Here is a 25,999-nt window from a genome sequence, read left to right as displayed (position 1 = left end):
CCAGCGACCAGGATAACCAGAAACATGGGTGGTCAGTGAGCATCAGGCAAAGTGCCACTCCTGGGGCTCAGTCCCTGCTGCTGTCCCCAGGAGAGTGGCACAAGCTCTGTGATGCTGGTGTCACCCCTCTCTTTATGGGCCACGTTTTTGGTCCTGAACGAGGAGCAGGAGTGCTGGTTACCCTGGCAACGTGAGATGCTCTCCTCCAGACAGGGACAATATTTGGCAAGATTTGCTAAAAATACTCCCTAACTCAGCTGTGACAATGCCACACGTGTCACCTCCCTGCTCCTCTCAGGGCTCATTGGGTGGCTGCTGTCTCTGCTGGTGTCCAGAGTGTCCCTGGTCTCTCACCCTGGCTGGGTGGGGATGAACTGGGGTCCCACAGCAGATGTGGTCCAGCACTGTCCCCTCCCCAGTTCAGCTAGACCAGGGACAGAACAAGGACAACAGCTGGTGGCATGTCCCACCCAAAGGGACTGGGAAGCTCCCTGGGGAGGGACCTGCAGGCACAGGAGGGCTGCTGAGGAAAGTAAATGATTCCTTAGAGTTTAAATAGGTTTAAAAACTACTTTTTAATGATTTTGCTGCTTTTCCTAATACCATTACAGCCTTCTCCATGGCAACCAGGGGAGGGGCTCAGACTTTGGTCCCAGCCTGGGAGTTTATCTGCTGGAGCTGATGGGGGGATCAGACAGGGGGGTCCACACTGGCCAGGGATACTCTGGGACAGGGACACCATGGTTGGGACCCACAGTGAGGTCCCCACGGTGGCTGTGGAGCTGTGGTTCACTGGGCAGATGGGGGGCCTGGGGTGCAGGGACCAGCAGCTTCAAGGTCTCAGCATCTCCTGCCACAGGAGATGGGACACATCTGGAGGAGAGGCTGCCAGGGGGGTTTAGACACAGACCTGGAGGAGATGCCTCAAGGATCTCTGAAGATGGAGATGCGTCCAGCTCCTCCCTGCACCACAACCACACTGGGAAGGGATTTCCTTATTTACCCTCCTCATTTTCCCAATGCATCTCATTTGATATTTCCCAGGGGAGGGCTGCTAGAGGCAGGGATAAACCTGCTCCCAGCTGCAGGCAGGGCTTGTTTAAACTTCCCAACGAGGTTTTGTAGGTTTTGGCTGGCTGACCTGTGCTGGTTCAGCTCTTTTTAGCTTCCAGATTGATTACACCTTGTGTCAATATGTGCTCAGTGCCTATTAGTGGGTGCATGTATCCTTATCCCTCATTTCTCCCTCCTGATCTACAAATTCCCAGAAGACAGGATTAAAATAGAGGAGGAGGAGAATTCCACTCGGGGCCAAAAGGGAAGAGAAAAAACAGAGCCTGTGGGAAAGTTGGGTGGCAAGGCTGGAGCCTGGATGTCTCTCTCCAACACCTCTTCCCATGGCCATGGCAATGCCTGGTGAAGAGCCGAGGTGTGGCCTGTGAGCTGGGGAAATGCCAGGCTCCCATGGGAAGGGGCAAAGTGGGAGCCTGGTGGGGTGCCCGTGGTGTGGCAATGGTGGGGGAGGGAATCCCTGCTCCTCCCAAGCCAGCCTGCGGGAAGCAGGGCTGAGAAGAGCAGCCCCAGGGCAGATATCCCTGCTCCTGGAGGTGTGGGTGGGAGTGGTGCCTGCTTGCTGCACCTCCGGGGAGGAGTGGGGCTACCAGGACAGAGGAAGGTTTAGCCATGGCTTTTCTATCTGGCAGCTGCTGGCCACAGGGCTCCTCTTGCTGGGGCTTTTCCTTTCTTTTTCTTTCCTGGAAACTAGTAAAAGATTCCACAGAACCTGTGTTGGAGCCTAGTGGGGAAATAACCTGGACACAGGATGAGGTCAGCGGCCTCCCCGGGTTGGTTTTGATGAGCTGCCAGGGGCAGAGTGTGATCTGCCAGCCCTGGAGCATCACCCACCCTCATCCCACTGGACAGGGGCTGGCAGAGGAGCAGGGAACCCCCACAGCCACCACCTCACCAGGGGGACCCTGGCTTTGCTCTCTGTTCCCCCTTGGGCATAAGGGCAGAGCAGGGCGTAGAGCTCCCAGCACCATCCCCAGCCACAAGGCAATACAGGAGGGAAAATGAGAAAATGCCCGGGAGGGGCTGAGGCGCCACACAGGGAAGAGGTTTTCACCCCCGTTTCCCAACTCATTTCCCACTGCATCACCATAAACCCTCAGGTGTTTCAGCCCATCTTGCACAAAGGGTGATTCCCCAAACCTTTAATCCCCGTGTCCTATGGATGCTCCAAGCCCTCGGCGTGTGATTTTTGTGTCCCGATGGAAAGTGAGGCCCCACTGCCAGGGCTTATCCCAGGGCATCCCCGACAGAGCAGGGCAGGGAAGGGTCAATGCTGCTACTCAGGTCCCTCCAAGAGCCCAGGGCACGCTGGTGGGACACCCCGTGAGGTTGCTCCGTTCCTCCCTCCATGCTCAAAGGCCACACAAACCCCATCTCTGGCAGGACCCCCAGCAGGTTCCCGGACATCTCGTTCCGTGCCCTTGTCCCGATCTGCCCTAAAGGCGGTCCCAGAGCAGCGAGGAGCCCGTCCCGGTGCCGCTGTCCCCGGCCAGGCTGTCCCCGGGGCTCAGCAGGGCCCGGGCCAGCAGCACTGGGGTTAAGCCCGGCCGGGCGGGCGGCTGGACAGGCGTCAAGGTGGTTGCTCCATCCATCCCTGCGCAGTCGGAGGGGCCGGAGACCAGAGCGGGAGCAGGAGCCCTGCCCTGCCCTCCGCCATGAGCGCAGGCAAAGGTGAGGCTGGAACTGCCCTCGGCCAGGCTGGGGGGACAGGCAGGGGCTGGGGGAGACACGCTCAGACTCTGCCCGGGCTCCAGTCACCCTTCACTCTGCTCCTCCGCTGCTAACGAGACATTTTGGGGGCCCCAGAGAGCTGCCGGGGGTGGGGGGAGCTGCAGGCAGACCCCAAAGCTGGATGGGGAGTGCAGGGGTGGGCAGGGACCGTGGCACCGAGACCCTTCAGCACTGAGGGACTCACGGGGGGCAGCTGGGGACGAACGGGGAGAGGGGTCTGGGGGCCTTCCCCCACGAAAGAGAGAAGCTGCCGCTGCAATATAGAGTTGAATTTGGGGGGGGGGGGGAGGGTCCCTGCACCCGAGGGGTCAGAGCTGTGGCAGGAGTGGGGGGCCATCTTGCACCATTTCCCAAGGGATCCAGCCTCTGGAAACTCCCGCAGCTGCCCTGTGTGTGCCGCGGGCTGGGAGTGACCTCTCCACACCCCCCTCCCCGAGCCCCAAGGGTGTCCCCTGGAGCAGCCACAGCCCTGCACTGGCAGTGTTCCCTCTCCTCCATCCCCAGCAGGCATCCCCCTCCTGCTCCCCCTGGCTCTGCTGCTGGCTGCCGCCTCCCAGCCCCCCGGGGGGGACGCCCCGAAGGAGCCGGGGGACGGGGACGGTCCCCGCTGCCCCAGCCCCTGTGCCTGCAGCCTGGACGATTACAGCGAGGAGCTGAACGTCTTCTGCAGCAGCCGCAACCTGACACGGCTGCCCGAGGACCTGCCCCACAATGCCAAAGCCCTGTGGCTGGACGGCAACAACTTCACGCTGCTGCCGGCCGCTGCCTTTAGGAATTTATCAGCCCTGGACTTCCTGGACCTGCAGAGCAGCCAGCTGGGCTCCGTGGAGCAGCACGCCTTCCACGGGCTGCGCAGCCTCTACCACCTGCACCTGGAACGCAACCGCCTCAAGCACCTGGCCCCGCACACCTTCCTGCACACCCAGAACCTCGTGTCCCTCAGCCTCAACAACAACCACTTCAGCAAGGTGGAGGAAGGGCTTTTCGCTGGGCTCTCCAACCTCTGGTACCTGAACCTAGGCTGGAACTCACTGGTGGTGCTGCCTGACAAGGTGTTCCATGACCTGCCCAATCTGAGGGAGCTGATCCTGGCCGGGAACAAACTGCCTTACCTGCAGCACCAGCTCTTCTGCAGCCTCACCGAGCTGAAGGAGCTGGACCTGAGCGGGAACGCGCTCAAGGGCATCAAGATCAACATCTTTGTCAAGCTGCAGAAGCTGCAGAAGCTGTACCTGAACCACAACCAGATCAACGCCATCGCACCGCGCGCCTTCATGGGCATGAAGTCCCTGCGCTGGCTGGACCTGTCCCACAACCGCCTGGTCTCGCTCTACGAGGACACCTTCCTGGGCCTCCTGAGCCTGCATGTCCTGCGCTTGTCCACCAACTCCATCACCAGCCTGAGGCCCAGGACCTTCAAGGACCTGCAGTTCCTGGAGGAGCTGCAGCTGGGGCACAACCGAATCCGGAGCTTGGCGGAAAGGACCTTCGAGGGGCTGGGCCAGCTGGAGGTGCTCAGCCTCAACAACAACCAGCTGCAGGACATCAGGGCCGGGGCCTTCTTGGGGCTGCACAACGTGGCAGTGATGCACTTGTCTGCCAACTGCATCAAGGTCCTGCCTGACTTTGTCTTCAAGGGGGTCACCAAGCTGCACAGCCTCCACCTGGAGCACAGCTGCATGGGCAGGATCCGAGCCGACACCTTCTCTGGGCTCTCCAGCCTGCGGCGCCTCTTCCTTCAGCACAACAGCATCTCTGTCATCGAGGACCAGAGCTTCAGCGAACTGCACGAGCTCCTGGAGCTCGACCTGAAGCACAACAGGCTGAGCCACCTCTCACCCCGGGTCTTCATGGGTTTGAGCAACCTGGAGTACCTCTTCCTCTCCTCCAACCAGCTCCTGGAGATCTCCCAGGACACCTTCAGCCCGCTCCATAGACTCTTCTGGCTCGACCTCTCCCACAACCAGCTGGAAACGCTGGACAACATCATCATCTCCCCCCTGGCCAACCTGCGGTACCTCAGCCTGAGGAATAACTCCCTGGAGACCTTCTCGGTGGCATTCCTGTGCCCCCCCTTTGCCCTGGAGCAGCTGTGGCTGGGGGGCAACAACTGGCACTGCAACTGCTCCCTGAAGGGCCTGAGGGACTTCTCCCTGCAGCACCCCAGAGTGCTGCCGCGCTTTGTGCAGTCGGTGGCCGAGGGGGACGATGCCCACGTCCCCATCTATACCTACAACAACCTCACCTGCCTGCACCCTCCGGGCCTGGCGGGGCTGGACCTCCGTGACACTGCCGAGGAGAGCTTTGCTCACTGCTGAGCTGGGCTGGCCCTCTCAGGGACCCTCATCCACCACCTCCCTGGCCCTGGCCCGGCCTCCCCGGGGCAGCAGCAGCAGCTGGGGGTCTGTGGCCACCCCAGACCTGTGGCCACCCCAGACGAGCACAGATTTGCCAGCTTTGCTCAGAACACGCTGGATGGGCACCAGCCCCCTGGGCTTCAAACTGAATATTTCAGTCCTTTAATATTTAAATAGCAGCCCCCAGGGCAAAGCATGGTTGCTCCCAGCAGGAGCATCTCTGGATGGGGCAATGCTGCACCCCCAGCCCTGCAGCCCAGGCCAGGGCTTTTATGAGACAAAACAAAGCATTTTCCTGCCATGGAACAGTGGAGAAATCCTAAAAGGGCTCCAGAGCTTAGGGAAGGGGGCAGAGGACTTGCTGTAATGATTCCTTGCAGCAGCAGGTGTAGGCAGGGCACAGAAAGCCAGTCGTTGCTCACCTGATAAATGGCAGCAGACAAATAAACCTTTGGAGCTATTGCAACCCACCTTGTAAGTTATGTTCTTTCCAAAGCTCGTGCTGCCCATGGCCAAGATTTCTCCCCAGAGCCCCTCAGGGTGAGGGATTCAGCTCCTGGGGGGCTCCCAGCATTTCCTGCAAGCCCTGGGTGGGTGGCATATTCCCAGGGAAGGAGCAAGAAATGCCCAGCTATCTCACAGAAGCCAACAGCCCTGACAGATTCTAGTGCTACTGCCCAGCTCTCCAAATCCCAGGTAAATGTCCAAAGGTCAGACAAAATTTTCCTGGAAAATTGCATGAGGGGAAAGCTGCTCAGGTGTGGGTCCTTGTGCAGCAGGAGCAGGGCTGGATGCTGCTCCTGCTGTCCTCCAGGCAGGTCCTGCTTGCTGTAATCCATCCTCATTAATGAAATCTAGGATTTCCCCATCTTCCCGAAACCTCAGTGAGGGTGAGTCCCAAGGTAGAGAGGGAGGCAGGCAGGAGGGGCTCAGAGTCCAGAATGAAGGGAGATGAGATGCAAAGCCACCACCTTCATTGCTTCCCCACCTTCACTGAAGCCTGCAAGAGGAGGGCAGGTCCCATGGGAGCAGCAGCCCATGGGAAGAGGTGTAGGGAACAGGACACTGGGAAGTGAATGAAGCAGGAACCACTTGAGGACACAGAGGAGCCCCAGGCTGGGGGGGGGGGGGGGGGGGGGGGGGGTTGAGAACAGCTGTGGCAAAGCATCCCATAAAAGACTACCAGGGCTGGCTCACAGCAAGACAAGGGACAGGCTGGATTCTGATGCTGTTATAGGAGAGATTTAGCTGAATTCCAGCAAGGAAACCAGGGAAAAGCAGGAAGCACCTTGATACACATGAAGGGCCAAGACTCAGAAGTACAGTGACGCCTGAGGCCATGGAAAAACAGAAGTCACAGACTTGCATTTTAAGAAAAGTATTTACTGCCTGGAACCTTGAAAAATATTCCTGAGTCACACAAGCCTGGCAGGCCCGAGGGTTCATGTCCAGCACGATGGGATGCAGCTCCCACACAGCCCCTGATAGTGTTTCCTCATACCCTGCCCCACGTGGCACCCTCACCAGCCCATCAGGAACCAGTGAGCTGAGAATTCCAAGCACAGGCCCTAGCCTGGCTCCACATGGAAGCGCCCAGCACGACTCAGCCACTGAAGCAACTCCTGTGTGATTCATCAAGCAGGGGCAGCCGGAGAAGGCAGCAGCACACAGATCCATGATCTGGGTGGATCAGAGCCATGTGGGAACACTGAGGGAAGAGCTGCACTCGACACTGCAGCTCCAGAGTCTCTTTGAGTCTGAGGGGATGCAGCTACTCCCCTCTGGGACTGCCAGCAGCAGCAGGAATCTGTGCTCCACTTCCCTCACTCTCTCACACCCCAGTGAGCCAGTTTGAGTTAAACAGCTCCTGCATCCCCTCCCTGCTGCTGGGGCTGCCAGTCTGTACCAGTCCAGCTCCACACCCTCCTCAGGAGCTCCTCTGCGATGTATCCAAGATCTGCTGGGCAATGTGAGTCAAGGCAGGGAAGGCAGAGCTCTTGGGAAACTCTTGGATGAAGTCTTTGCCTTCTTCCAAGCTCTGGCTGAGCTGGGGGTCCAGGGGGACACAGCCTGTGGGACAGGGGAGGGGACAGTGAGAGCTCGCTCCTTGCACAGCCAAGGTCTGCAGCCAGATAAAAAATCCACACTGTCACAGTCAGCTCCAGGGAAAGTGGTAGAGAAGAGCCACCACTGCCCTCCCTGAGCTCTCCAGGAGATAATTTTCACCTGCAACCACTTCCTCTAGGTCCAAGACCCCACCCCACCCTGGTGCTTCATGACAGGGGCTCTGCCACCTGATTCCAGCCCTGTCCAGGGACGGGGTTCAGTCCTCGGCCCCCATTTCTCAGGAAGGCTCCAGACATTCCAACATGGTTCTCATGGAGCTCCAGGCCTGTTCACACGGTCACCATGATGTCAGCAGTCAGAGTAGGCTGCTGTCATCACCATCTCTGGCCCAGCAGGGTCAGGGGCCCACTACAAGGAGTCTGGATAGCACAGAAGCAAAGCACCAACCTCAGTACTGCCCAGGTGCCTGGAGCTCACAGTCCAGCCCACCTGCCCCTGTGAGTTTCCTTCTCTGTGCTCAGCCCTCCCAGAGCACCACGAAATCAGCCCCAGGCAGAGCTCTGCTTGAGAGGCCACTCACCCAGGAAGGGCACCCCAGCATGCTTGGCCAGCTCCTCGCCGCCCCCTTTGGAGAAGATGTTTGTGCATTCCTGAAGGAGGAAGAGCAGTGAGTCAGGAAGGCCAGAGCCCTGTGTGACAGGGCAGGAGCTGCCAGGCCCTGAGCAGAGCCACCTCCCCTCCACCCTCCAGCCCCAGGCATTCCCTGTGTCTCCACCCTCTTCCAGTGCTCCTCAGGAGAGCAGAGCCCAAAGCTGGCAGCGTCTCCTCTCCCTGGCTCACAGCATCACTCTCATGGCATGTCCCAATTCTCCACTGAAGGTTCAGCACCCCACTACCACAAGAAAGAACCCACAACACCCCAAGGTTGGGCAATAAGGTCAGGAGAGCTCACAGAGCAGTGGGGGCACACGAAGCCACTCATGTTCTCCACGATGCCGAGGATCCGCAATCCTGCCTTCCTACAGAACGTCAGCTCCCGTCTCACATCCCCCACGGACACAGCCTGAGGGGAACAGCAGCAACTGGGGATCCCTCTGGCCACACTGCCTGTGGCTCCAGAGCAGATGTGGAGAACAAGCCTCCACAGACAGCCCTGTGCAAACCTGGGGTGCGTATTCCCCCCTCCAAACCTGCTGTCTGCCAGGAATTCCAGCCCCATGTCCTACCTGAGGTGTGGTGACCAGGACTGCTCCAAGCAGCTGGTGGGGCCTCAAGGCCTCCACAGTGGAGATGTGCTCATCAGACGTGCCTGGTGGTGTGTCCACAATGAGGAAGTCCAGGTCCCCCCAGGCCACATCGGTGACAAATTGTTTGATCAAAGCTGTGGAAATAAAAGGAGCAGATAAAAAACCCAAACCACAAGGGGTTGCAGCAGGTGGACTGGGAGCTGTGGGACAGTGCTGTCCACCAGCACAACATGTACTGCACTCTCCTCATTTGTGTGATTCCATCCCATCCTCGTGGAAGAGCAGCTTCATTCCCCCAAGGAATAACCTCTCCAGGAGGGTTCCCAGGAGGTTTCACCAGCAGCAAACCCCACCGTTACCGTTTTTCTTGGGTCCCCTCCATACCACGGCGTCGTCTGGCCTCTCCAGCAGGAAGCCAATGGACATGAGGGCGATGGCCTTGTCCTGGCCCACAAAGACGGGGACCCAGCCACTGTCACACTGGTGCACGGCACTGTCCTGCACCCTCAGCATGCGGGGGATGCTGGGGCCACACAGGTCCACGTCCAGGATCCCCACCTGGGAACAGGCACAGCCCTTCAGACATGCCCAGCAGGGTGGGTTCAGGAACCTCCTACCACCCAAATTTGGGCTGCTCACAGCACTTCCACAACAGCCTCTGCTGCTCAGCAGCCACACTTGAAACACAAATGATTTAAATTTTATATCTCTCCTGACGACCTTCTCCTCAAGGAGCATCTCCTGGGTGTTTCCAAGTGCTTTATGCCAGAACCCAAGTGGCACTGGCTGCACAGAGCCTTTAAAAAGATCCTCAGGGAATTCAGTCTGCCTCCCGCCCACACATATCCTTTTTAGCCACATGAGTTCCTGAGCTCACCCACTTCACTCCACAGAGAGAGAGAGGGTGATATCATAAAGCAGCAAAGTTATGTCCTAGTGCCAATTTCAACAATAAATACTGCGTGATTTAATAAAATCGAAAAAAGAGAAATGAACCACAGTACCTGATCCAGTTACCTGAACTAGATCACGCTATCACTAATTGTGTTTTCAGAGAATCCGCACGCTGCCAACCAAGGACACCCACATGAAAAGGGTGGGCAAAATCTAGTCTAGCTGAAGGCTGGAAGGGAAAAGCCAGAGCTCAGCAACCCACTCACAAAGCCCTCACTCACCCTCTTGCCAGCGTTGCGCAGCGCCAGGGCCAGCTCTGTGGACAGGGTGCTCTTCCCAACGCCACCCTTCCCAGACAGCACGAGCAGGATGTGCCGCACCCCGGCCAGGTTGGTTCTCTCTGCAAGTTTATCACAGAATGCTGGAACATCCTGAGTGAGAAGGGACCCCCAAGGATCATCCAGTCCAGCCCCTGTCCCTGCACAGACACCCCAACAATCCCACCCTGTGCATCCCTGGCAGCGCTGTCCAAACACTCCTGGAGTTCTGGCAGCCTTGGGGCCGTGCCCATTCCCTGGGGAGCCTGGGCAGTGCCAGCACCCTCTGGGGAAGAACCTTTTCTGATGCCTGACCTAACCCTCCCCTGGTATAGCTCCAGCCATTCCCTGGTCCTGTCCCTGTCCCAGGGAGCAGAGATCAGAGCTGCTGCTTGGGCAGAGCTGCAACCCTGGTGAGTTCTGACTTTAGTGTAAGGCAGTGGGAAAGAAGAGGTGGATGTGCCACAAACCTTTTTGTCATCAGAAAAGGGACAATGAGAACAATGGCAATAAACATTACATGTGGGGAGCAAAGGCTTGTCCCGATGACCTCAGCAGCAATTGGGCAGCAGAGCAATAAACACGTTCTGGGCTTGTGAGGCTCATCCCGGGCATGGCCAGAGGCTGATGGTGAGCTCAGGCCCTTGGCGTTTCCTTCCTCCATGCCACAACAGCAGCTTCCTGCCAGTCCCACGCTCCTCTCCAGCCTTCCTTCCATTCCCTGCTGTGCTGTCAGCGCTCCTGGCTCTGCTTTGGGCTCAGCTCTCCAGAGCAGGGAGCATCGGGACCAGTGTTCCGGGAAAGCACAGGGGACAGCGGGGCGGCCGGGGCGCTCCAGCCACAGCGGACAAACGCCACTCACCCACCCGGGGCCGCGTTCCGGGCGCCCCGACACGACCGGGTACGGATTCGCTGCGCGGGGCTGGCCCGGCAGCGCAGTGGCACCGGTGGCATGGAGCCCGCACGCACCATGGCAGAGCTCATCAGCACCTCCGCCGACGGTAAAGACCACGGGCCCCACAACGGGGAGGGGGTGAGACGGGGCCCAGGGAGGGGGGAGACAGGGCCCCGCAGCGAGGTGCTCCCGGGAGACCGTCCGGTGACAGCGGCAGCGCCGCGCCGGACGCGATTACTCAGCGTTGTCTGTCGCGGGAGCCGGAGCCGGGCCCGGGCCTCCGGCAAGGCTCACCGTCACCTCCCGATAACCCGTGCCCGCCGCCTATGGGAGCTCGGCACGGCCCAGAGCTCTCCTCACTGGGAGTTAGGCCGAACACCGCGCCACCCGCTCGGCCCGAGGAGCTCGGAACTCCGCAGAACTGGGTCGTGACTCCCCCCCCCGCCTCCGCTAGGCCAGGTCATTCCGGCTGGGACGACCCCCGAGAAGTGGGTAAGGTTCCCCCAGGCCGCCGCCTCTCCACCGCTCACCCACAGCTGTCTCCTCCATGATGCCTCGCCGTATCGCCTGCTTCCGGCCTACGGCTCCGCGCCCCCGACTGACAGGGGATGTGTCCAATCGCAGGCCGGCTCTTACCCATTCCCCTAGACCATGACAGCCAATCAATGTCTCGAGCTCCCTCTCATTAGCCAATGGACTTAGTGCTTTCCCCTTCGCGATCGGCCGCCCAATGGCGCCGCTCTCTGGCGATTGGCACACAGGGCAGCCAATAGTACCGGGCTCTCTCAGACCCCCACCTCCTCAGTCTCCCTCCGCATGTGAGTGACAGACCGCTCAGCCAATGGCGAAGGGGCACGGCGTGGTGGCAGCCAATGAACGTCTGGGGGCGGTACCGGCGAAGGATTGTTTATGTCCCGGGAGGGGAAAATAGGTCAGAGCGCCGCGGGGCCGGGCCGAGCCGGGCAGGTGGGCTGGGGGTTCGGGAGACGGGCCGGAGGTGGGAGCCGAAGGTGGAGGTTTGGCTCTGGCTCGGGGCGGGCCGGGGTTGCGCTACCTAAGCGCTGTGGCCTGGCCTTGTCCTGTCCGGCTGGCCTCAGCTGCCGGGACAGCCGGGGCTCTGGTTCCCGCCCTCGGTGGAGCTGCTGCCTTCGCGGCCAGAGAGCCGGGCCGGGCCTCCCGCCGTGGTCCCCCCGCGCCGCTCGGTGCGTGGGGAAGCGCTGGGGCTGTGTGTGTCACGCCGCAGCATCGCCTCGGGCACCCGGAAAGGCCTCAGCGAGCCCAGGGCCCCGCAGGGGTAAGCGGCTTTTTGTAGCAGCTCTGCCGTGACATCAGGAGCGGGACAGTGGGCATCCCCTCTGCTGGCACTGCTGAGGCAACTTCAATCCTCGGGGCAGTTCTGGGCAAGAAGGACACTGAGGGGCTGGAGCGTGGGAAGGGAAGGGAACAGAGCTGGGGAAAGGGCTGGAGCCCCAGGAGAGGCTGAGGGAGCTGGGAAAGGGGCTCAGCCTGGAGAAAAGGAAGCTCAGGGAGAACCTTCTGGCTCTGCACAACTCCCTGACAGGAGGGGATAGCCAGGGGGATCGGGCTCTGCTCCCAGGGAACAAAGGACAGGACAAAGGGAAATGGCCTCTAGTTGTGCCAGGAGAGGTTTAGGTTGGATACTGGGAAAATTTCTTCATGGGAAGGGTGGTCAGGCACTGGCACAGCTGTCCAGGACAGTGGTGGAGTCACCATCCTTGGAGGGATTTAAAAGCCGTGTGGCTGTGGCACCTGGGGACATGGGTTAGTAGTGGCCTTGGCAGCGCTGGGAGAATGATTTGACTCATTGATCCAAGAGATATTTTCTAGCCATAATGATTCCATGATCTGACTCTTCCATCAGTGCTGGATTGTCTGCTGGGATCTCTGTGCTGACTCTGAACCGCAGCCTTAGCAAGGGCCTGGGGGAGCAGAGCAGCACTGCTGTGCTGCTGTGGGTGTTCAGCAAAGGTGGAGAAGGGGTTTCTGCTATGGTTTTAGGTACTTTCCCAGCATGGCTCTGTGACCCCTTGTGATTTCAACAGGTGGGATTTCCAGAGCCCTTCAAAGCATCCATGGGCAGCTGCACAGCCGGCTGGGGCTTGGCCTGTCCTCCTTTTCCAGGAGCTGCTGTCCTACTGGGGACTGAGGCACAGGAGGATCAAGGCCAGGTGCTTTATAGCAGGCTCTGGCCTGGGGCTGAGCTGAAGGAGAGGGTTCAAAGGTTATAGCCCTGAGGGTGCCTCTTGGTGGGGAGTTGAATCCAGCAAAGATAAACTTAAGGCAGATGAGACTGGAAGCTGAGGTTTCCCTGTCACATCCAGTGCAATGGTCCTGTGTGGGAACTGGGAGCTGGTGTGCTCAGGTCCGTCAGGCTTCACAGGGAAGGAGCCTCAGGAAATCTGTCTCTGAATAACACTCCTGTTGGGCTGGGAGACAGGGAGCTGCTTCCCTTCTGTCTGTTGTCCTTGAGGCAAGCTGGGACAGGTCTGTCACAAGCCTGCTTTCCCTCCAGTGAGCAGGGAAGTGGTTTCTTTTCCTCTCCAAGCACTGAGAGCAGTCTTCCATCAGAGGGCAGTTGCAGGTGGACACACTTCCCTGGAGACAGATGGGCTGCAGGGAGGCTGGGGCCAGGACAGCTGCTGGAGGGTCATTGGGCACCAGGGAGGCTGTGTCTTGGAGCAGCCTGGTCTAGTGGAAGGTGTCCCTGTGCGGGGAAGGGGGTGGGATGTGATGAGCTTGAAGGTCCTTCCAACCCAAAGGACTCTGTGATTCTGACAGCCCTGAAGCTCCCCAGGCCAGGTGAGAGGTGGCTGCTGGATCCATTTCCTGCAGAGGGGCAGCTGCAGCCACCACCACTGGGCAGCTGGATACTGGAGCATTTCTAGGGGCCACTTGAACACCTGACTCAGGGAGAAGTTGACCCTGGGTGGAGCAAGAGATGAAAGTTTGCAGAGGCTCTTAGTGTGGATAGAACTTGTTTGTGTTGGCTGATCTTGAGCTGGTCCCCCTGGGGTGGGATTTGGTGACCCAGGGAGTGGCCATGGGACATGGCAGAAGTGTAACCTCATGTTTCTTTCCCCAGCCTACCTGTCTGGGGGCAGCATGGCACGGCGCCCGCGGAGCAGCCGGGCCTGGCACTTCGTCCTGAGCGGGGTGCGGCGCGAGGCCGACGGCCGGGCCAGTGCACGGGGCTGGGGCTACGACTCTGACGGGCAGGTAGGCTGGTCTCTGGGGGCTCTGGGTACCACAAGGGATGTTTTCCTTACCCTGATACCAGGGAAAAGGATTTACCAAAAGCAGAAAGGATTTTGTAATGGTCAATATCGGTACTAAGCTAAAAGCTTTTTTAAGCATAGAATGGGTTGTCATACATAAAGTACATATGATATTTGAAAGTATTTTTTTTGGAAGTGGAGCTCTAGGTAAGTGTTTGAAGTAGATCAGTTCCCTAATCTGGCTGGCTGTGCTCCCTCCTGGGCTGTAAGGGGCTTGGAGATGGTGGTGGAGACTGTGGGGCAGTGTCTTCAGACTGAAGTTTCCTCACATTTCCTGTTCTGCAGTGTGAACGTCACTTCTGAACCTGATTCAGGTGTGCTGGAGATGGGAACACAGCAGGGAGAGCAAGAGTAGAACAGTGCAAGGAGTGACTGATTCGCCTCTGCCATCCTTCCTTATTTCCCTAATTCTTGAGTGTGTGAGTTGAGTTCCCTGTGCAGTGCTAGGGACACAAGGAGCTGCTCCAGGAGCCTCAAAGCTACACTGAAGCCAGGAGGCTCTACCAGAGCACAGTGTCCAAGCCCAGGCACTGTGCTCCCAGAAAATGAGCAGTTTTCTGTCCCTGCAGTCATAGGAATGACAGGATTTCTAGATAGCAGCACTTGGGAAAGTTAGAAGTTGGGGGAGACAGAACCCAAGCTTTTGGGTCTGCAGCCCAAAGAAGGAGGCTTGGGCAGTACATATGTAAGCCCAAGTAGTTTGAATTCCCTGTCTTACACAGCTGCAAGAACATGAGTTTACAGGATTTTTGTTATTAAATACCCCTGACCATGGGGGTAAATAATAAGCAGATACACCTGAGCAGCACGTAAACCTAGAATAACTCTACAACCAGTGGTAAGAGAATCCCTTAGGCAACGTCATAACACGAGTGAAACTGGGCTGTGACTCTCACAGTGTCCAGTCCAGGATCACTTTGGTCTCTTGGCACTGGGGAGCAGTAAATCATGTTTTTGTGTTCATGAAAGTAAACAAAAGCCCTTTAATCCTGCCCTGGGTTCCCAGTGGGCCTGTCTGCGGCGCTGGCCTGAGGAGCTGTAGCCATGCTGCTCAACTGGCTGCCTTTGTTCTGCCCCCTCTCCCTTCTCCTCATGCCTCCCAGCCTCTTCACAGCCTCTCCAAAGCAGTGTTTGGCTCTGCTGATGGCTGGAACCTGCCTGGTGGGGGCCAAAGCTTTAGCACAGAATTTCCTTTAAAATGTGTGTGTTCCAGACTTGGGCTGTCACCCTACTGTGACACCTCCATATCTCCGGCAGGCACAAAGAATCTACCTGTACCACAGAGTGCTGAGAGGTCCCTGCAGCCTAGCAGACACTATCCATGTCCCAGAGCAGGGTAATTCCATGGGCACAGCCTCTCTGTGTGACAGGCCAGGCCATGACATGAGCCTGGAGATGTGCCAGCACATCCCTCAGAGCTCTGCCAGCCCAGCAGTGAGCATTCCCTGTTCTCCCCAGCAGCACAGTGACTCAGATTCGGAACCGGAGTTTTCTTCCCTGTCTCCCTCCATCCCGAGTGCCATCCCTGTGACTGGAGAGTCCTACTGCAACTGTGAGAACCAGAGTGAAGCTCCCTACTGCTCCAGCCTGCATGCCCTGCACCGCATCCGAGACTGCCGCTGCGGCGAGGAGGATGAGTGTAAGGGGCTCCCCTAGGGCTTGGGATAGGGGGAGCCCTGCAATGTCCTGTTCCTGTCCCAGCATTCCTTTGTTTACGTCCCGAGGCCATAGGAGGATTACCAGCCCGTGCCTGCTGTCGTGTTTCCAGGCTCAGGGCTGATGCAGTTACAGCGTCAGCTCTCACCTCTGGGACCTGCTTTCCAATCTGGCTTAGGCCCTGGTGAAACAGAGCTGGTACTTAGGGCCCTCCTGATCCTTGCAGGGGCTGGCAGGGTGCCTGGCTCAGAGCACGGGGTGGGCTTGGGCTAGGGGGGGAGAGCCTGTGGCACGGCAGAGCCACTCCTTGATCCCATGAGGAGTGTGGGGAGAAGGGAGGCTCTGCCTGGTGTTAGCCAAAATTTGGCCTGGTGAATGCTGATACCTTTGGAGCACTAATCCTTCACCGGTGGGGGATTGCAGAGTAGTTCAGGCGTCAAGCAGTTCTCTGGTGTGTGCAGCTTAAGGTTTAGCCTCATAAACAATAAGAGAAATATAAACAAACCCACCAACAAAACTTCAGAACAAACATCTTCCTGTGCTTTGGCTTGGGGCTCATTTCCTGAAGGTTTTTGCCCATCCTTGTCCGCTCTGTGCTTCCTCACCAGATTTTGACTGGGTGTGGGATGACCTGAACAAGTCAACGGCCACGCTGCTGACGTGTGACAACCGCAAGGTGAACTTCCACATGGAGTACAGCTGTGGCACAGCTGCCATCCGCGGCAACAAGGAGCTGGCAGATGGGCAGCACTTCTGGGAGATCAAAATGACCTCCCCGGTGTATGGCACTGACATGGTACGTGTGGGGCATACAGAAATGCCCAGGATTTTGGACAGGGGCTGGCAGGATGAGGTTCCACCATGACAGATGAGGTCTGAGACTGTCTGGAAGTGCACAAGTCCGTGGGGACCTGATGAGATGCATCCCTGGGATCTGAGGGAACTGGTGGATTGGTGTCCAATATGCATCATGTTGGAGAAGCTGTGGCAGTCTGGTGAAGTTCTCAGTGACTGGAAAAGGGGAAACATAACCCTCATTTTTAGACAAGGAAATAAGGAAGATCTGGGCTGGCCAGTCTCACCTCTGGGCTGGCAGTCGTGGAACAGATCCTCTTGGAAACTCCAAAGGCACATGGAAAAAAATTGGATGTGATTGATGACATCCATCAAGGCTTCACTAAGGGATTCAGTGGCTTTCTATGAAGGGGATGCAGTGTTAGTAGGGGAGGGAAGAACTGATCTCATCTACCTGAATCTGTGCAAAGCATTTGTTGCTGCCTTGCATGGCATCCTTGTCCCTAACCTGGAGAGACATGGATTTGACAGAGGGACCACTTGGTGGATATGGAATTGTCTGGATGGTCACATGCAAAGAATTGGGACTTGACAGAGACCAGTGACAAGTGACATTGCTCAGGGACTGGTGCTGAGATCAGTATTGTTTCACATCTCTGCTGGGGACATGGACAGTGGGATCAGGGTGCCCTCAGCCAGCCTGGAGCTGACACCCAGCTGTGTGGGGAGGTGACACCCTGGAGGGGAGGGATGGGGCATCAAGAAAGACCTGGACAGGCTGGAGAGGTGGGGCCATGGGAAAAAAGTTGAACAAGGCCCAAGTGTCAGTGCTGTACCTGGGTCAGGGCAATCCCAAGCACCAATCCAGGCTGGGCAGAGACTGGAACGAGAGCAGCCCTGGGAGAAGGACATGGAGTGTTGGAAGATGAGAACTGCACATGGCCTGGCCCTGAGCACCCAGAATCCCTCCATGCCCTGGGCTGAGCCCCAGCGTGGGCAGCAGGGGAGGGGGGGATTCTGGCCCCTCAGGTGAGACCCCACCTGCAGAGCTGCCCCAGCTCTGGGGCCAACAGCAAAAGGACATGGAGCTGCTGGAGAGAGTCCAGAGAGTCCTTGGAGATGCTCCAAGGGCTGGAGCCCCTCTGTTCTGGAGGCAGGCTGGGAGAGCAGGGAGTGTTCACCTGGAGAAGAAAAGGCTCCAGGGACACCTCAGAGCCCCTTCCAGGGCCTGAAGGGGCTCCAGGAGAGCTGGAGAGGGACTGGGGGCAAGGGTCTGGAGAAGGGGGAATGGCTTCCTCCAAGAGGGCAGGGATAGATGAGATAATGGGAAGGAATTGTTCCCTGGGAGGGTGGGGAGGCCCTGGCACAGGGTACCCAGAGAAGCTGTGGCTGCCCCTGGATCCCTGGAAGTATCCAAGGCCAGGCTGGACAGGACTTGGAGCAGCCTGGGACAGTGGAAGGTGTCCCTGCCCATGGTAGGGGTGGAATGGGATAGGCTTTCATATCCCTTCCAACTCAAACCATTCCACGACTCTGAGAACAGGACAGTGGCCTTTTTCAGCAGTTTAGCTGGGCCTCCTCACTTAGGAAAGGAAACTGGAGCTGGGAGCCTTCAGCTCCACCCTGAACCCACTGACTTGGCTTCACCAACCCCTCTTGAGTGTTTTGGGCTGAGTCAAGAAGAGGATGGAAGAACTGAAGGTGGAATCTTGGTTGTGTTCTGTTGCTTGAAAAGACAGTGGGTTTGTGTTCTTACTCCCTGCTTTGCCTCCCAGATGGTGGGGATTGGGACATCGGATGTGAACCTGGACAAGTACCGCCACACCTTCTGCAGCCTGCTGGGCAAGGATGAGGACAGCTGGGGACTCTCTTACACAGGTAACATGAACAGGGTGGCTGTGTGGGCAGCAGTGGCACAAAAGTGTGGGAAGATAGGTTGTAAGCTTAGTGCAGGAGGCAGTCTTTCCCAATGAATTACAGCTGTACTGATGACCCAAGAGTAGAAACAGCCTTGCCTGCCCAATGAGGATGGGTGTTGTAAAAGAGTGGGTTAGCTGGCCACAAGTTACAGTTGCACTTGGAGCTTGAGACCCAGAGTGTGCTGTAGTTTGGGATGGAGTCTGCTTGCTGTGCTGTGAGGAGGAAGGGACATGGGGTAGTGCAAGGGACAGACAAGAAGATGCTGTATGAGGGACAGACAGGGTTAGGTGGATAGGAAGAGGACAGGATGGGGTTTAGCTAGTTGTGCAGAAGAAAGAAGGAGACTTGCAGAGAGGAGAGAAGGAGTCAGAACTGTGTGGAGCTGCCTGTAAGAAAAGCAGTTGGTACTGTGTGAATCTGCCCATGAGGGAAGGAGTCAGAGTTGTCAGAAAGAAGGCATGAGAAATTTTTAATAGAAGACTGGTGTTGGTGCCAGTCATGTCCATCTCAACATAATTGCTACATAAGAGATGCCACCAGATCTGTGAATCCCTTTGTTAAGGACACGAGAGCAGCTGCCAGCAGCTTGCAGCCCTTGGAGCATCTCTCCTGGTTCACTTTTTGCAGAGCCCTTCGACCTGGTGTGGGACTCTGCCAGGGCACCAGGGTATTACTGTCACATCACCACTTTGGGGTTTCAGTGCTGCTCCTGTGCTCTGGAGTTGTAAAACCTCAACTTTCCCCTTTCCACCAGGCACTCTGGGATGGGAGGGCCAGGGTCAGAAATGCAGGGATGTTTCTGGCACTGAGTGAGGCTGTACCAGCAGCGTGAGAGTGCAGGTTTTCTACAGAATGCCATTTTTGGGTGTGTTTTCAGGACTGCTGCATCACAAGGGCGACAAAACAAACTTCTCCTCGAGGTTTGGCCAAGGCTCCATTATTGGGGTGCATCTGGACACATGGCACGGGACACTCACATTCTTCAAGAATCGCAAGTGCATAGGTGAGAGCCAGGGATGGGGTGGGAAGAGCTCGAGTCTGGCTGCTGTAGAAAACACTGGGAAAACAGAAGACCAAGGTGTGAAGTGAGTGGGAGGAAGGTCACATTTGTTGTTTAATAGATTGGGATTTTGGAAAGCTTTTCCCAACACTTAATGGGTTTGGGGTAGGTGGGAGGGGGGGAGATCCCTCTGTCTGAACTAACGTGTCCTTCCTGGTGCTGTGCCCTGGCAGGGGTGGCAGCCACAAAGCTGCAGAACAAGAAGTTTTACCCCATGGTGTGCTCGACGGCGGCCAAGAGCAGCATGAAGGTGATCCGGTCCTGTGCCAGCCGCACGTCCCTGCAGTACCTGTGCTGCTTCCGCCTGCGCCAGCTCCTGCCCCATTACGTGGACACGCTGGAGGTGCTGCCCCTGCCCCCAGGACTCAAGCAGGTGCTGCACAACAAACTGGGCTGGGTGTTGAGCATGAACTATAGCACATCAAAGCCTTCCTCCTCCTCGGGAAGTGACTCGGACAGCTCGTGCGGCTCGGATGCGGAGGCCTGCCAAAGGAAGAGGTGCAGGAGGACATAATGGCTCTGCACACCACGTGGGTGGGTGTTTGTTGTGTTGTCAGTTAAGCCTGATGCACCTCTTCCTTCTGGGGACATCCAGTTCTACATGTTGGCAAAGATTTCTCCAGTGCTGTGGAAATCTTTGGCCTTGACATCCATCACAGGCATTTAGAAGAGTTGCTGGCTCCAAGAGATGCCAGTTCTGACACAAGAAATCTGTGGTGAAATATCTGAGCTTCATCTCCTGACTTGCTATGGAAGCACCTCTTCCTGAAGGAAGCATCTCTTCCTGAAGGATCTTTCTTCTCCCTGTTGCCATAGACAACATTTAAGAAATGTAACTTGATGACAGGAGTTGGACTTGATAATCATCATGGCTTCTTTCCAACTCAGGATGTTCTGTGATGATTAAGGCAGCCTCCTGGTTGGAGTGTACTGGATTCCAGTCAGGTAACGGACCTGACTCATGAGACACAATCCCAGGCCAGTCCTCTCGTCTCCTCTCTGCGTGTGTAGGTTTGGTGTCTGCCGTGACCTTGTCCCGCTCGGGGGCACGATGGAGCAGCAGCTGCAGGGAAAGGGGCCCCAGAGGCACTGCTGGGAGCAGGTAGAGGAGCTGAGCTGTGGGTGGTCTTCCTCGAGCCCCTGGGGACTTTTAATTGCTTTGCATGTTGGCTCCTGCTGCTTCTCCTCTGTCCAAGACTGTGTTCAACTGTAATAATAAAAGTAGAAGCTGTCTGTTGTTCTTCTTGAGGGCCCTTGAAGGCAGGAGGCTGCAGGTGCTTGTGGAAAACGGCCTGGGCAGCAAAGTGGAGGGGAGGTTTTGGCTGCAGTATTTGTGTCAGAGCTGGAGGAGGTGCAGGCAGCAGAGATGCTGTTGTCTCTGCCCTGTGCAGGGCTCTTGTGCTTCCCACTGAAGCAGAAGTGTGGTGAGGGAGATGTTCAGCAAAGCCAGGCTGATGCCTGTGGCTGTGCCCTGGAAGGGTGGCTGCAGGGTTTAAAGTGCCTGTCCTCTGGCAGGTCACACTGGGACCAATACCCCAAACCCCCACCCCAGAGCCTGGCAACAGAGCAGCCCTTCCACGGTCTTGCTGAGGGGGAATGCTGGATTAGGATCTGGACAAGTGACTCATCATGCAGTGGCCTCACGCCACTGCCAGGGAATGGGCTGTGTTCCCACAGGACTGGTGCCAACTCAGGCCAGTCCCTGCAGGGCCTGTGGTCAGCCCATGGGGCTTTTCCCCAGCCTTTGAGCTCTTCTCTGCTGGACAGTTGAGGAGTCAAGGCTGAACTGGTGCTGTCAGCCTTGCAAAGGGCATTGGAAAGTGGAACAGGGCTGAGGTGTGGATGGCTTTTAACCAGTTCTCTCTGTGGGTTTCCTCCCAATGCATTCCAGCTGCTGCCTTTTCCTCTGCTCCCATCACAGACTCCCACAGGCTCAGGTAAAGTTTCTTGCACCGTGTGCACTTATTCCTGCCTGAGCTCATTCCCAAATCCTGAAGCAAAGATGGCTCTTGCTGCTCTGAGACCAGGCTTTGAATGAAAACCTTACTGCAGCAGGTCAGGCTCTGTCCTTGCTTCTTGGAGTGGTGCTGCAGCCAGAACAAGCTGGTTTGCTCTTCCCCAGGGACTGACTCAAGCAGCAGCAGCTGGAGGCAGAGGAATCCCTGGCAGGGAGGAATGTGGTTTGGAGGAGCCCTCCTGGTTGCTCCAGGGCTGTGGGAGGAAGTTCAGGGGTTCTGTGTCACTGTGGAAAGCCCCAGTGAACAATCCCAAACTTCAGCATGCACTGGGGGAGTCCTGACCCACCCCTATCCTGGCTGTGGCTATTTCTGAGTAATAATGGAGCATTTGCTTTGGGAAAAGATGATTCCATCCTTACCCACCATTTCCTGTGGGTTTTCTGGAGCTTTTTAAGTATTTTCTCATGTTGGGAGTTCAGTGAACAAACTCCCCTGCTCTGAGCTGTGTTACCCCAAGGAAGTGGTTCCTCTCCTCTCAGCTGATTTTGACAATGGGCAGGTGTTTTCCAAAGTGACTCAAACAGGACCCTGGACGCCACAGCAGATCTACAGTAACAGATCACACAAAGCCAGAGCAGGACATGGAGAGTCAGGACACACTGAAGAAAATACATGGCTTGTCCAGCACCTCACTTGCAAGGACAGAGCTATACCCAGCCCCTGTTCCAACATTCCTTAGCTCTCACAGGAGACAAGCAGCTTTCTAGCCAGTAGGATGGAAAGCTGGGGAAGCTAAAAGAGGAAATTAGAGCCAAGAGGCTGAAGAAAGCATCTGTAACAAGACATTTATTGATGTGCAAGTCTCTGTTCTGAAAGAGAATCAGCTGTTTCCCCTGGCCAGGCTCCCAGCTGCAGCTCAGCCACAGCCAAGCACTGGCAGATGAAAGGAGTGACCAACACCACCCACAGTCACTCTGTGGGGACCAGGACAGAACCAGAACAAGGCTGAGCTTAGAGATGTGGCAGGGTAGGTTTGCCCCAACACATACCAGGATCCAACAAACAAATATCTCTCACGTGGAAACACACCATGCATACACTTAGTTGTGTGACATCTCTCCAGAGAGAGCTGTAAGGCCGCTTCATAAAATCCTAGAATGGTTTGGGTTAAAGGGACCTTAAAGCACATCTCATTCCACCCCTGCCATGGGCAGGGTCACCTTACACTGTCCCAGGCTGCTCTGAGCCCCATCTAACCTGGCCTTGGACACTTCCAGGGATCCAGGGGCAGTCACAGCTTCTTTGGGCACCCTGTTCCAGAGCCTGCCCACCTTCCCAGGGAACAATTCCCTCCCAGTATACCATCCATCCCTGCCCTCTGGCTGTGGGAAGAAACACATCTTCCAAAGAGGCTGTGCTAAGGCCAGAGACCAGGGGACAGAAAAGGACAGCAGAGTATTTAGAGTAGATGAGATCGTAGAAAAAAAAGTTCTGTCAGAGTTTCTCATCTAGTAGGAGTTTTATATGATTAATGCTCACAAAAACAAGCATGTGCTGATAAAAATGTACCTTCATCCTGGCTGAGCTGCTGTCAGAAGGGTCAGAGCATCCCAGTCTAATCCTGCTCCTGCTATTCTCAGTCAGGAACAGCAGAAAGCTCAGGGGTGTGGGGGAGAACTTGGTGAGCTAAAACAGCTTCCTGAAGGATCAGACAGCAGAAGAGCAAGGAAGGTGTGGGATACACCATGAGGAGAGCTTGGTGTCCTGTGGAAATCCCCAACAGCTCTGGGGTGGCACATTTGCTGCCTGAGGGGCTGTAGCTGTCAGACTGCAGCAGTAGCCATTGGGACATCAACCCCAGAGCTGAGGGACAGACCACGGGGGACAGTGGCTGCCCCAACAACCACTGAGCTGCCCTGGCTCAGCAAAGGTATCACCTGGGGAATTTGCCAAAATGATGTCAGCAGATCCTGGATAGTGAGACCATAGCAGGGAGAGGCCTGGGAGGGCCAACAGGAGGGTGAGCAGACTGCTGGAACAAGGTTCTGGTTTAATCACACAGCCAGAGACAAGGCTTGCTCCCCTAGGGAGCTGGTGGTACATTCATGGCTTGTTTGCTCCATCAACACAGAGTTTTTAGTGAGGATGCTGATGACAGCTCTTTCTGCCCTTGTCCTCCAAGGTTTAGCAGATCACAGAGGGCTTTGAGGGCTCACCTGTAACAGGGGAGGGGTTGCTTCTACTGTAGCTGCTGCTGCTGCAGGGCTGACTCTGTTCTACTGCTGGAATTGTCACTTCCACACCTGCCAGAATCCTGGGTTGTCCTTCTGTTGCAACCCCTGACCCTGGAAGGGCAGGAAGGAATCTCCTGCAGCTCCAGCTGTCCCCTGCAGAAAGAGCTGGGAGCAAGGCCTGAGACTGGTGTGTGCCCAGACCCCAGACTTTGCAGCCCTACCCTGGCATTAAGCTCTGGGCTTCTTTTAAAGCCTCTTTCTGCCAAGGGCTAATTTTTTTTTCCCCCCACTGAATCTTCTTTCCTTTCCTGGACATCTCTAGAGTATGGAGGTGAAAAGATTTTCCTGAGGTTATATTCCCTCCTTCCCTAGTGCTGAGTCACCACTGCACTCACCATGAGAACAGATTTTCATCTGCAGAGACTCAAGAGGATCTTGAGACACACAAATAATCTGGGCCCTTCCACTGACAGCATCAAGGATAGGCTGGCAGCCACAGACAAACATTTCTGTAACTTTCACTGAGGTTTCCCAAAGCTCTGGGCTTGGGATTTAAGGGAGTGACTCACTGGTCCAGGTGTTTTGTTGTTGCCCTTGTCTGAGAGGTGCTGGCCAAATTCCTACCACACATCTAGGGACAGCACTGTGGTGTTACCCATGGCTGCAGCACCCAGAGAAGTGACAGGTGAAACATGTAACACACCAACCAAAGCTCAGGTGACTCCTCACCCCTTCTAGCACTGGTGTCACCACAGTAACCTGGTGAGAGCAGCAGGGCAGAGCTGGAGTCACTATCCCTGGAAGTGGTCAAAGAAACACTGGGTGTAGTACTTCCAGATATGGCTTATCGGGCACGGTGTCAAAGGTTGGACTTGACCTTGGAGGTCTTTTCCAGCCTTAATGATTCTCTGAAAGCACACGGGTTGGACACTTACCTGAGCGAGATAAGGCCGTGCTGGCAGCAGAGGGAGCCCGGGATGGCAGGGCAGGGAGCCGGGATGGCAGTGGAGTGAGCCCGGGATGGCAGTGGAGGGAGCCCGGGATGGCAGTGGAGGGAGCCCGGGATGGCAGGGCAAGGAGCCCGGGATGGCAGTGGAGGGAGCCCGGGATGGCAGTGGAGGGAGCCCGGGATGGCAGTGGAGGGAGCCCGGGATGGCAGGGCAAGGAGCCCGGGATGGCAGGGCAAGGAGCTGGGCTTCTCAGAGCTGTTTACTCAGCTACAGCAAAGCTGCTCATCTTTCTTAGCTCCCTGTAAGCCATGAATCCTAACCCTCTTTGGGGTACATTCAGGCAGGGCAGGAATTTAGTGCAAGGGATATCAAGTCAGGGTTTAGATGGTGTTTGACCTATTTTGTGACTGCTGTGGCATCAAAAGGAGCACTGCTGGGGGGACAGGCTCTGCAAGGCAGGAACTGAGGGAGAACCAACAGCCCTTTTCACAGCTGAGCAGCTGCTGGTGTATTTGGAGAGCGGAAGGCTGCATCCAGGCCCCTCTGAACAAGGGTCCTAAGAACAAGGGGCTCCAAAGAGTGCCTCAAAGTCTGCAGCCCCTCCTCAACCCCACTGCCAGACAGGGTGAACGTGTAAGCAAGTGGATACAACCTGATCCAAGCCAGCCACCACCTCCATGGCAAAGCATTCCTTCACAGAATTCACACACGTGGGGCTTTGCCATCAGCTCAACCCAAGTGACAGAAAACTTCAAGGACTATAAATTTTACCTGCAGTATCTCCTCAGGGGGCAAAGGAAGCTTCCTGGGAGCTGGGCCTCTGCATTGCCAGGCTCAGGGACTGCTGTCTGCCTTGCTCTGGGCACAGGGTTCATGCAGGAGCCCCACACACTCCATCCCAGGGCTGCTGTCTGTAAAGAGGGAAAGGTCAGGCTTAGCCCCAGGTCTACCACCTCTGATCTGACTCAGAGCTGGAGATAAAGGTGTGGCAGCAGCTCCCCTGTGAGTGATAGGAGACCCCCAAACCATGGTGAGACCAACTGGCTGCCTCTGCTGGCAGAACTCCACAGGCAACAGCTAGGTTTTTATACAAAAAGATTTATCCTCACACGCTCAAGTGAGAAGGAGCTGAGGAGGTGGTGAGACAGGGGCTGTCACTGAGAAATCATTGCTTATGCTCCACGGGCTGGAGCCCCTCTGCTCTGGAGCAAGGCTGGGAGAGTTAAGGGTGGTCCCCTGGAGAAGGAAAGGTCCAGGGACACCTCAGAGCCCCTTCCAGAGCCTAAAGGGGCACCAGGAGAGCTGGAGAGGGACTTTGCAGTGCCAGGACAAGGGGAATGGCTTCCACTGCCAGAGGGCATGGCTCCTTGGGACATTGGGAAGGAATTGTTCCCTGGGAGGGTGGGGAGGCCCTGGCACAGGTCCTGGCACAGAGCAGCTGTGGCTGCCCCTGGATCCCTGGAAGTGTCCAAGGCCAGGAAGTGTCCAGGTTGAACAGGGCTTGGAACAGCCTGGGACAGTGGAAGGTGTCCTTGCCTATGGCAGGGGGTG

The 25,999-nt window shown here is 56.7% G+C and overlaps 3 protein-coding genes across 6 annotated transcripts; 2 read left to right on the top strand and 1 right to left on the bottom strand.

Moving 5' to 3' along the window:
* The first annotated feature begins 2,726 nt into the window (after positions 1–2,726).
* IGFALS (insulin like growth factor binding protein acid labile subunit) lies at positions 2,727–5,120 on the top strand. Its single transcript, XM_062503765.1, has 2 exons — positions 2,727–2,742; positions 3,307–5,120. The coding sequence occupies exons 1-2, from the start codon at positions 2,727–2,729 to the stop codon at positions 5,118–5,120; spliced, it is 1,830 nt and encodes a 609-aa protein (XP_062359749.1).
* Positions 5,121–6,521: 1,401 nt separating this feature from the next.
* On the bottom strand, positions 6,522–11,144 carry NUBP2 (NUBP iron-sulfur cluster assembly factor 2, cytosolic). Its single transcript, XM_062503289.1, has 7 exons — positions 11,110–11,144; positions 9,649–9,767; positions 8,833–9,031; positions 8,453–8,607; positions 8,179–8,289; positions 7,807–7,876; positions 6,522–7,229 (listed from the first exon to the last, which is right to left on the bottom strand). The coding sequence occupies exons 1-7, from the start codon at positions 11,126–11,128 to the stop codon at positions 7,087–7,089; spliced, it is 816 nt and encodes a 271-aa protein (XP_062359273.1). The 5' UTR covers positions 11,129–11,144; the 3' UTR covers positions 6,522–7,086.
* Positions 11,145–11,479: 335 nt separating this feature from the next.
* On the top strand, positions 11,480–20,539 carry SPSB3 (splA/ryanodine receptor domain and SOCS box containing 3). 4 transcript variants are annotated; one of them, XM_062503288.1, is made up of 7 exons: positions 11,480–11,545; positions 13,683–13,816; positions 15,334–15,514; positions 16,140–16,327; positions 18,102–18,204; positions 19,124–19,249; positions 19,480–20,539. In XM_062503288.1, exons 2-7 carry the CDS (start codon positions 13,703–13,705, stop codon positions 19,818–19,820), a joined length of 1,053 nt encoding a protein of 350 aa, XP_062359272.1. In that variant the 5' UTR covers positions 11,480–11,545; positions 13,683–13,702; the 3' UTR covers positions 19,821–20,539. The 4 variants fall into 4 exon arrangements, with proteins under 4 accessions (XP_062359272.1, XP_062359269.1, XP_062359270.1 ...); XM_062503285.1 differs by having other exon boundaries at positions 11,492–11,510; XM_062503286.1 differs by lacking the exon at positions 11,480–11,545 and adding an exon at positions 11,552–11,873.
* Positions 20,540–25,999: the final 5,460 nt, after the last annotated feature.

Source organism: Cinclus cinclus, chromosome 16 (genome assembly GCF_963662255.1).
Source record: "Cinclus cinclus chromosome 16, bCinCin1.1, whole genome shotgun sequence".
NCBI lineage: Eukaryota > Metazoa > Chordata > Aves > Passeriformes > Cinclidae > Cinclus > Cinclus cinclus.
Note: the sequence above shows the minus strand (reverse complement) of the source record. Positions and strands in the feature narration are given on the sequence as shown.